Genomic DNA, 11,709 nt, shown 5'->3' on the forward strand with positions numbered 1-11,709 from the left:
CCATATTTGTGATGGTCGGAAAAACGCTGGATGATTTGGCATGGAATGACCCATATATATCAATCACAAATTCTGTATCAAGACAGCGAGATGGGCTAGTTGGTGAACATTCATGTTTAAAGCGAAAGCTTTTTAAGCGCACATAAAGCGAGGACAGAAGAACTAAGATTTTGACAGGACAGCGCTGTCCTGTCAAAATCTTAGTTCTTCTGTCCTCGCTTTATGTGCGCTTAAAAAGCTTTTGCTTTGAACACAAATTCTGTCACAAGAATCTCCTGTAAAGTAAGTGCATATATCGAATGGGAGAAAAACTTCGAAATATAACAGCGGGTATACTCTGCAAAATATGCTCGAGAATTCGCAAACGTAAAGCTTTCGGGTGAGTGAAGGACTGGTACTAAAACATTGCCAGGATCGCACTGATTGGTTAAAGCCTCTGTCGTCGTGGAAGCAGTAAAGGAATCTTCTTTTTGGTTTCCCAGTTATGGAAGCAATTACGGTACGCGAATGAACCCAACTCACAGCTTGACAAACTTACGGTGAAACTGCCGACTCTCAGAGCTCTCGTGGCTAAGGTACCATTTCCAACGTCTTCCATGGTGCTACTGATGCCCACACAACGATGCCCACACGTGCCACGCCGTTCAGTCCAATGCCCAGCAATAATCCCGATATCCATTAACTTTTGTCCCAGACAATGTTTTTGCCAAACGAAAACGGACGACTCGTTTCACCTTATCGAGTTTCGCATCGAGTGAAAGTTGAATATCCGAAAGGTTCATCAAACATAAAGCTTTTTAGAGGGCATCCCCTCTTTACCTCCTCACCACTTCCCAGCCTTTGCATAGGTCACTTAAGGGACATTAATGACTGCTTCCTAAGTGCTACCTACTATACAATTCATCGTTATCTGACACGCGTATTTCTCTGCATTGCGTGCATTACACTCAGAGTTCGTGTATATTCGGTCCTTTCGCAATATTTGAGGTGTCGTAGCATAACGGCAATTCAAACACTGCATAATGTAAGTTCATGTTGACGTTGCATTGTTTGTACGACTGGTCGCAGGCAGAAAGCGAACCACTAAGTGTGTGCACGTTCGTTTTTGTTTTGTTTATTGTTATTATGATTTGAGTTGAACAGCAAAGAAGAGAGTAAGTAGATATAGGCACGCACACAAATGTATAGGAGGGGCAGACCAGATCAGCTCACCTAGGACCCGGCAAGTTGGAGGTCTTTGGGAGAGGCCTTCGTCCCGCAGTATACATACAATAGGCTGACGTCGATGATGACGTGGGGATCCGCTTTTTTGTTGTAAATATATTGCTGGCACAATTTTTTTTAGAACTACAAATATTGAGCGGGAATATTTTGATTCCTAGAAGTGCTAGAGCTGTAGTAAGCTTATTCTATTTCATTTATTTTTTTTTTTTTACAATACGGCTAACTCCAAATGCTAGGAGTTATTGTACGGTGGTACAGGTAAAAACTATGCATCACATCATCTGGTCATCAGTATACACCGAACGTGCGTGTGTCGTTAGATGCATTGCGCTCTGAGTATCAGGCTAACGTAAGTGCTCTCGGAGATAATGTTCTGTGCCTATGCTATGCACTGTGCGCAAGCCACGTGCATAGCACGTGCATAGCAAAACACTTTCGAACTTTCATTTCTTAGTCCTATTGTAATTGAATTATGTGTTCTTAAACAAGGAACGAGAAGAAAGGAAATTGATCGGGGCGCTCGCTTTGTTTTTGGTTTTGTTAGACACGACCGTATGAAGCCAAGATATGAAGCCGAGGAAAGCATAGTGGACGTAACTTGTTTTCTTTTTAATTGGAGTGTAGTAATTATAGAGTAAAGGAAAACGAACGTGAACGAAAGAAACAACTTGTCGCGGGTGGGAAGCAAACCCACAACCTAGGCGCAATACTGTCCCTGGTTGTCACGTGAGCGATTTTCGCACGACATTTAGGAGCCCATGCGAGTGAGCTCCCCCCGACGCATTCGAAATATTTTCAATAGATTAAAGCCTAGTCCGTCGTGTGACGCCGAGGTTGTTAGTTCGACTCCAACCGGCGGCAAGTTGTTTTTATCGTCTACTTTCATTTTCCTTTGTTCCTATACACTTAAATTAAAAATCACAAGTAACATCCGTTACGTTCTCCTTGGCTTCATTGTCTGTTGCCTTGGTGCGCTTGTGTCAAACTCTCAAAGAGCACGCGACGCAGTCAACTTATTGGTAGACGAAGAATAAAAGCAGCGCTAAACACGGGACGAGAAGGGGACAGATACACGGTGCTGTAAATCACTTTCGTGTCAGCGCCGTGTATGTGTCCTCTTCTCGTCCCGTGTTTAGCGCTGTTTTTATTCTTCGTCTACTATGCACCACCAACCGGCCCAGTCAAGCACATTGTTATAGTCAACTTATTACAAACTCAAAAACATGTCGCGACTAAATCGCTGCAGCAGTTCGCTCTTGCATAATAAAGAACGTTCGTTTTTTCATAATTCTTGTACAGTTTTTTATTGGCCACTAAGTGGATAGTCTTCATTTTTAGCAGAACATTAATGATGCCCTGTTCCACTTCATTACGCGTGCAAAATAAACACCAGGGGATCACTTATTAAACAGAAAGTGATTTACATTTGGAGCAAGGTTACGTCTGTATGGCTTGAGGTAACGTTAACGTAATGTTAGGCGAAGGTCACCGGTGGCCTTATGAATAAATGGTACGAGTCTACCTTATCACAGCGTCTCTGTATAGCGTCTAATAAATGGTATAGCCCAAAATGTTTATGTAAAGATTATGCTCTCTCTTCTTTACATCAGAAGTTTGCCAGCCCTCATAAATTATTAAATTACCTGGTATAAAAGACCAGGAGTAGATACAGTAGTAAGGAAAGCCGAGCTAGCTTGTATGCTTGCATTGTGTGATAGCGCAAAAAAAATATACCAGGCCTGCGCTGAAACCGCAGCACAGTCACAGCGAAAGCTGGAAGAGCGGCGTTTCTAGAGCCCGTTGTAAGCTCTCTTAGGGCTACTAATACAAGTACACTAGAAAGGTACCCACTACGCCATAAATACCAATTTTTGTGAAGTTGGGAAGCCCCTACTAAGCCATTATTCCTCATTCTGCGGAGAAGCGAGGCACCAGCTCCACGTCTGTAGGGCATTACGTGCACTTTGTTGACGCGACGACTGATGACGATGAAGAATTATGGCTCAGTCCTTTGTAATGGGTTGGAAGCTTTAAACGGCCCACCAGTTATGTAATTTGCATTGGGTGACGCCCTGTCGCTGTTTCCCTCTCCCGCCATGCTGTATAACATACGTTGACGTGGGAGACAGGGAGGGGGTGCGAAGAACTTTATTGAGACCCCTAAGAAATGGATCATGCGCTTATGGGCTTCTTTGGCAACCAATACAAGTGCACTTGAGAGGAACCCACTACGCTATAAATCGTAAAGTTTTGAGAAGTAGGAAAGCAGGCATTATGCCATTTTTCGTCATTCTACGGAGAGCCGTGGTACCTGCTAAACTCGTGTAAGGCATTATGCGCACTTTGTTGATGCTGTGCCTGATGACGACGAAGAATTATGGCGGAGCCCTTTGTAATGGGTTGGAAGCATTCAACAACCCACTCGTTTCGCAATTCGCATTGTGTGACGCCTGGTTACAGAATTCGCGTTGTGCGACGCTTGGTGCTTATTTTACTCTTCTACCACGCTATATTGCATATGTTAATGTGGTTCCTTTCCGACATGAAGCCTGTATAGGGTCCTTTTGCGACGCAGTTTCAAGCACCGGCATGGCTCTGAAGTAGAATACTGGGCTCCCATGCAGAGGGCCGTAGTTCTAACCTCGTTCCATCCTGGAATTTTTTTTCTTATTTCGAGCGATAGTGGTTCCGGACACCGGCGGCGGCGGACAACTACGGCACCAAAAACGGCCGCTGAAATTATCTCATAACAGCTTTCGCTGTAACGCAGCGCCTGTACCGTCTCTCAAGCCTCTGTCCCTGTGGCTTTCTTTTTTTTCTTTTTTTTTGCACTATTCCACAGCGCAAGGAGTACCTAGCCAGGTGACGATGCAGGCTAACGTCTCCTGGGTTATAGAAAAAAAACTGCTGTCTATCTATACTCAAAACGAAATATTAATGAAGCGCGAAGTGCTTACCTATATACTGAACTACTAAATGCGATGCGTGCAATCGTCTTCGTTTTCAAGAATACGTTACGAACTATGGTCGACAATGCTGAGTGACTTGCAAGGTTTCGTCGATGCATACTTGATACCCTGAGCGTGACTTGACTACGAAGGGCGTTTGCTTCCTTGAACGGGCTTAATCTCCAATGCCAGAGGACGTTGATATCAACCCCCAAAATCCGCCACGGCGGTCTAGTGGTTATGATGCTTCACTGCTGACCCGGAAGTCGCGGGATCGAATCCCGGCCGCAGCGGCCACATTTCGATGGAGGCGAATGGGTAAAGACCCGCGTGCTTATATTTTGGTGCTTGTTAAAGAACCCCTGCTGGTCTCCACTGCGAAGCCCTCCACTGTGGTGTCTCTCATAATCATATCGTGGTTTTGGGACGTAAAACCCCCATAATTATTCGATTCGCAGATTCTGAACCCACAAATTTCAATTTATTTTCAACCCACAAAAATTAGGGTTTAAATGTGTCGCCGGAGATGCGATGGACTTTTTTCTTGCACTTTTTTACTCTTTTTCGGGAAGTAAATATGCAAACTTTTTTCCTTCCGAGTCGTGGTAGGACATAATAAAAAAAAATAATTGACATAGACAAACAGTCATCAGACACAAATCTTTATTTCATCGCCTGTCGTGAGCTGCGTACGTGAATTCATCGACATACTGAAGAAAGTTATCGAAGCATCTATCGGAGCAATTTCTCAAAACAAATTTCAAATGTACACGCCACTTCTACTCATTTCCGTAGGATAGCCCTTCCTTCTTCCTCTACTTATTAACTTTCATTCGGTGTAACCATAGTATGGTGCCTTGATAAACGTCACCAGAACGTTGCCTTGAATAGACCTTAACGATCGTAGTATGTGCTTCGATATGCTCCAGCACAAGCATATCGTTGTTTTATTGCATTTGCAGGCTTTTGTGCTGATCGACCTTTTCAAAGATTACTGATACCGTATTCTATCTCTCTCTTTTTTTTCTTTTTTTTTAACTCTCACGCTATGAATCGCCCTCCACAGCTTTTTCTATAGTGCGAGTGGCGGTGGCTACACTAACCAAGTCACTCAACTGACAAGCCTCTTTATAATTTCGATGTAGCACTCCCGTGCAATCCGTTCTCGTTGGTGCATGCTACTTAAATCAGGAAATAGCAGCTAGTCATATGAAGTATATGTGGAGTGCTTGTGAACATTAGAAGGCCATTTTCTAGTCTATATATACGTCAGGCTAAGATAGACGTGATTTTCGTGCGTATGCGTGTTTGGGTGCGGGCTGCTAAGCACTTGAAATTATTCGCTTTACCTACACCTTCATACACAAAACACATTTTCCTTCAAACACAAACAAATTCATTTCTATAGAGGCTGATGAGATGCTTTGTAGCTATTGCAAACATATAAAATACGTAATACAAGTCCTGGAGGTGACCCTAATCCTTCACTTAGGTGTCTGGTAGTCGCACTCGCCCGTCGGCATTCGTGTGCCCTGGTGTATTGCTTGGGATAACTTTGTGTTTCGTCGCACTGCCGAAGCTGATCTCAGAGGCCACGTAGAAAGAAGCGCATGGTTGCGATCTGCTCCGCCAGGTGCCGCAACGAACCCAGCTGTTCACAATGTTTCAATGAACTCAATCAATTTTCATGAACTATCCTGACAGTTAATGTGTCGAATCTCAAGTAACGTTATGCTCCGATATCATATGTATCCAATATAACACTTACCTTCAACCAGAACCATCGATTTTATTCTTTTAGAACACGTTTTTTTTTTATGAATAGTCTTAAAACCAGAAGTAAGTGCTCGACCGGAAGTGCTTGAAAGAGAAACGAGAGTGGCACTAGGTGCTCGGGCTACTAAATAATCAACAAGTAAACTACTACTACTAAGGCTTTGTGCTGTGCGTTCCTCCAAAGCGCATAGCCCTGAGTGCACCAATAGTGTACGTCGCGCGACGTCTGCGGTCAGCGCCCTCTGTCTCCAGGCTTGTGAGTGGTCCACCAGGTTTCCGTGAAGTGTGATCGATGTCAGCAGTGCGGGAGCAAGGAACGGCGCAGGCAGACTCGCAGAGGAACACGGCCGTGGCAATGCCCAGCATGGCCAGCCAGAAGAGCAGCAGGTCCTGGAAATCCGAGAATTTCAGGCGGCCGTCGCTGATGACTTGACCACAGCCCTCCCAGTTGCCCGAGGACTCCTGCCACCACTTTTCCACCAGGCCGGACTCGCGAAGCCACAAGATTCTGCGACGTTTGATTAATTGCAAACCGTAATTTGGGGTATTATATTTCTTATCATTTCTGTTTGTTTTGTATTATTGTGCCATTTCAGTCATGCCGCAGTATAATTTACGTCACATAAGACATTGTACTATGCCGCTAAGCTTTGCTTGTATAACTTTATCTCGATCAGCTCTTATGTCATAAAAAATGAACCTGTATGTGTTCTAGTGTTCAATAAGAATGCGGGCAACGCGTGAACCTGAGCCGGAGCAATGCTCCTAAAGGAAAAGTGAAGATGTTTTCGCCATTCCGGCAATGAGCACAACCCCTGTTTTACGTAGTGGATTAAGGCGAAAGCCTTAGATGCCTCATCAAACGCTAAAATTGACCGTCGGCGTCGACCATCGTTCCGCGGCGTGGGCGTGAGCACGAGAAATGCAGAAATCATCACGTGATGACGTCACAACATGACATCACGTCGTCACATATCGTCAGAACTTGTGACGTCACCATGACGTCATCACGAAGTCACTATGGCTACACATAACTTAATGAAATATGATGACGTAATGACATGAGATCGTCACTTGGTCAAAGGTTGTTCGACCGCGGAGGCAGCACAAAATCAGGTGAGGTGCAAAAAGCTTTCGGAGGGGGGCGGGCGACGATCAATACATCGACTGAAAAGAATAAAAAGATGGCTTTCGCCTTCGAGTCGTCTTAGGCGAATGCATAAGGGACCCTGTGAGTTTTTTCCTTCGTGCTGGCCAGCCTGACAACGCATCACGAAAAAAAAAATTCTTTTGTTTAATGGAAATTGTCCCGAAGCTAAGGCAGTGGTGCACCGCAACGATGCACATTGCACTAGGAGCCGATATCGTCCACGGTAATCGGCGGGGCCAGCGACACCTAACGCGACAAGGTTACGCCAGGTTATGTGCCCGCATCGAGCTTGTCGTGCATTGGTACTAATACATCCCCTAACCTATTATTGATAGCCTGTCTACGCGCTGGAGCCAGCCGCTTGTTGAGGTAGAAGACCGAGTTGAACTTGAACATGGGCTCCCTGGCCAGGTAGAACTCTCCGCGCTCGAAGCTGGCGCATGCAGCCGTGGCCCTGGCGGCGACGCTGGCACGGCTCAGGATGAGCACCGCCTTGCCCACCACAACCTCGAGCAGAGTCTGGTCCGACAGCACCACCGATGTGGGCAGGTCAGTCTTGTGCGTCTGCATCATGCGCCACACCTTCTGGTAGTCCGGGTCCCTCGAATCCTTCACGAAAAACACGCGGGAAGGAGTAAGCAAAGTGACAGCATACTTCATGGTAAAATCAGCGCGAAAAGACGGCAACATGAGACCAAGAAAGACACAGGACAGGTGCTGACCCTAGCTACCATCAGAGGCGTAGGCTTTCTTCATTTGCCGCCACCTGCCGTAGTGGTGAGGGGATTTGGGTGGAAGGGTACTCGGAGACAAGTCGGGCTATCTATGCACTGTGCATTGAGAGTGACGTGCACAAGGTAAGTTTGTCCTTGTATGAACCAAATACTGAAGTTTGTTTGTGCAAGGCTCATTCCAGCATTGTATACCAATTGTCTTGAACAAAATGCACATCCTAACAAGGTCACAATTTCTAATAAGGCCTGCTGAAGTATGCGGACCACAGGTAGGAGGGGGGGTTGTAGGCGAGGTCACCCCCCCCCCTCCCAAACAGAGTCGGAAAGGGGCTGTGAGCGCCCCGCTGCCCCACTGTAACTGAAACCTCTACTATTACGAATACATACGAACCAGCTCAATCAAATTACCTGTAATGTTGGTTGCATAGAGCCCAGGGATCTCTTAGTGGCAACGAATGAGCTCGTGGCCGACCCTTCTATCTGCCCTGTATATGGGCGTGAGTGCAAGCATGTGTAACTACAAGCTTGAGCGACAGACTCGATTTGAAATGCTGGAGCCGCTCTGCCAATGGGCAACCGGCTTCGATAAGGATGTGCCTAGCATCAAAATGGGCTCAGATTTGCTCTCTGCGTGAGAGAAAAGGAATATGGCCCTTGTTTTGTGTTCGCCTCGATTGGCGTGGACGGATGTTCGGCCGAGGAAACTCGTTTTACCCTGGAGACAGCGTAATCAACAGTGCATGGTTGGTGGACCGATTCTAACACAAATGTAGATTGTTTGCCCTCGCGAATTTTTCTTTTTAATTCTTTTTGAGCGGTTTGTAACACCTGTCGACCTTAGGGACAGTTACTGCCGCCTGTGGTCGACGGCTCGGCCTACAAATGCCGAGGACTGTTTCTTAGTGATCATTATTATTGTCATATTATTATTATTATTATTATTATTATTATTATTATTATTATTATTATTATTATTATTATTATTATTATTATTATTATTATTATTGTTGTTGTTGTTGTTGTTGTTGTTATTATCATCGTCATCATCATCATCATCATCAACCGTATAGTGAATAATCTAGGTACATGAAATTATCGAATTTACGGTTAAACATCGTCAGCATTCTGGTGAATACGAAGTCCACTAAGAGTGCATTTCACACGCATCATTGCATCAATGTCAGCTGCTGAGTTGACAAACATTCTGTTTCATTTATTTGTTCGGATTGCATGCGCGGTACTCACACGGACGGAGGACACCCCAGCGCTTCCTGCCACGGTGTACGGCTTCATGGCTGGCCTAGCCGCCAGGTGACGCATGCTGTCGATGCGGTCGGACTCCTCCCGAACCATCATCATGGCTTTCATCTGGCCGGCCACCACTGTGGTCACCACGATGACCAGGAGCCAGAAGCTTCCCACCACCACGCGAGCCGAGAACTTCTTGGGTGTAGAAGTGGAGGCTAGAGGTGATCATAAAGTGTGCGTATATACCTAAGGTTAAAGGCTCGTTTAAGATTTGTTCTCACCTGCGACTAGCACCGGTCGCGCGAACAAGTTAGTGGCAAAGCGGCTAGTCGCAAATGGCCGCTTTGGGGGCATAGTGACTGTTTTGGCTCTGTCGTTCGCTGCTCAATTTTTCAGTCGTGCGACTGCGGTCTCAAACCTCTGAACCAATTACATACGCAGGAAACGCAGGAAAAGAACATCCACTTATTTTACGGGGCACTGACAATGCAAGCCATATGCGAGCAGACGTGAATTCTGTGGCGACGGATATGTGGCGCGCAGGTGTAAACATCGGTCGCCTTGAGTCGCTTTTTGGTTGCCATTCACAAATGGCCACGCGACCGTTGCATGTAGCAGGTATGAATGAACAGAGCACAAAATACGAACACTAAAGATAAAAATGAATTCGTTCAACGACCACGTACAGATCTTAGTTCGCTTAAGGAACCACACCGCAGTAACAACGTGGTCTTTAAAACTTGAAATTATCGGTGCATGCATAAAGTAGTACACAGACTGCCCGCATAAAAACTTCGCCGCGCCTCAGCTGCAGATTTATAATGTTCATCATTTCGAACACTGTGTGTTGCATGTTGGGCTTGTTGGTGCAGCATTGTGTATGATTACCCGCCACGGTGGTCTAGCGTACAAGGGTGGCGGCTTGGGCTGGTTGGTATGTCATGATCATCGTGGTCTAGCGGTATAATACCGTGCTCGACTGCTGACCCGAAGGTCGCGGGATCGAATCCCGGCCGCGACGGCCGCATTTTAGACGGGGGCGAAAATGCTTGAGGCCCGTGCACTTGGATTTAGATGCACGTTAAAAAACCCCAGGTGGCCCTCCACTACCGCGTCCCTCATAATTGTATCGTGGTTTCGGGACGTTAAACCACAACAATTATTATTATATTATAGTGTATGATTAAGGTGTGGCGCGCCTAACACAGAACAATAGCGAACACAAAACACACAATCACTTGGCACACAAGAGCCAAATGTTTGTTTTATATTCTTTCCTGTCATCTGTTAAGCCGTACGCCAATAACACGCACTGGCCGTTCGTGCAGCACAGAAATTCGACGCTAATGAAGTGCAGCCGCCGCGGCAAATAATCAAAACCGACGACGTCGTAATGAGAAGCTGAACGTCATCAGCAGCGAGCCAACGCGACGGGTAGCAGCCGTGGTTCCCTTGGCAACAGGAGCAAGAAGCGCGTACGTGTGTATACGGAAACAGGGGATTTTGTCGGCACTCTTAAAGTCCGGAAATTCTTCGCGTACGCTCTCAGCCTGCCGCTTTATGATCGTCGTTGAGCGCTGCGCCTTGGCGAAGCAATCTCGCGTAATTATGATGAATGTACTGACAGGAGCACGGTTGTGTCGCAATTCGCTCTATCCCGCGCCCTCACCTGCTACGGAAGGTACACGTAATGCGCTCCTGGCGGCTTTCTTCCTCAAGGACGGCTTCATGCGGCGCACACTAATAAAAAAAGCTTAGCATGTTACGACATGTATAAAGGGCATTCGGTTGTGCTACAGCGAACACCATCCTGTTTAAGAAGAAAAATCGAAGTGTAGGTGGAACAAATGCAATTTCCGCGTATGCCGATTTTTAATTGCCAGCAAGAAATTATGACGGCTGCAAGAGATTACGCTAACGGAGCAATAGGTAAATTTTCGCAGCTGGGTGTGTCCATGTAAGACCGAACACGAGGTCCCGGTCAGCATCCCCGAATTTGATGAAACTTACTGTAGTTCTAGGCGTTAGACCCAGGACAATGGTTTCGAAGTTAGTTTTGTGAAAAAAAAAAATTGGTTCGCCTGAAAAAAAATCTATAAATTTTTGCCGCAAAAAACACTTTTCCGCCAGTTTCACGATTTCTGATATTTGAGCGTACCTAGGGAAAAAACGGTGCACTGCTTGGTCACAATATTTATTCCCCTTAAAGAACAAGTGAAATACAACTTTATGGGTCTATTATTTGCCTTCCCTGCTGAAGCAATTTCGAAGGAAAAATCGCAAACATGGCAAATCGCACAAAATACCTTATTTTAGGAATTTATTGCTGCAAACAAGTCAAACTGAGGATAATTAAATTCGGAACATATTAACTTTGACATTCGCGCTCTCTTTTAAAATAATTTCCGTGGTTTTATCGCTCTCCGTTTTACTCCATAATAGTGCCTAAATGTAAGCGATTTACCAAAAACGCAGAAGTTTGAAAATAGTTTTCTCACAAAGGCCATTTTTAATTTTTTTTCGTCATCCCTCTAATTCAAGTCAAGGACGTCATCTACCATCCTGCGTAAAAAAACGTTGCGCTATTTGGGTTGCTATCAAGTTATGATGCATCACATGTGACCAAGTC

The 11,709-nt window shown here is 45.6% G+C and overlaps 1 protein-coding gene across 1 annotated transcript; it reads right to left on the reverse strand.

Annotated features, from left to right (window-relative positions):
* Window positions 1-6,101: 6,101 nt before the first annotated feature.
* On the reverse strand, window positions 6,102-9,291 carry LOC119398058 (uncharacterized). The gene is made up of 3 exons (XM_037665315.2): window positions 9,078-9,291; window positions 7,421-7,707; window positions 6,102-6,456 (listed from the first exon to the last, which is right to left on the reverse strand). Exons 1-3 carry the CDS (start codon window positions 9,198-9,200, stop codon window positions 6,102-6,104), a joined length of 765 nt encoding a protein of 254 aa, XP_037521243.2. The 5' UTR covers window positions 9,201-9,291.
* Between the last annotated feature and the right edge of the window lie 2,418 nt (window positions 9,292-11,709).

The sequence above is a fragment of the Rhipicephalus sanguineus genome, chromosome 6 (assembly GCF_013339695.2).
Source record: "Rhipicephalus sanguineus isolate Rsan-2018 chromosome 6, BIME_Rsan_1.4, whole genome shotgun sequence".
Taxonomy (NCBI): Eukaryota; Metazoa; Arthropoda; class Arachnida; order Ixodida; family Ixodidae; genus Rhipicephalus; species Rhipicephalus sanguineus.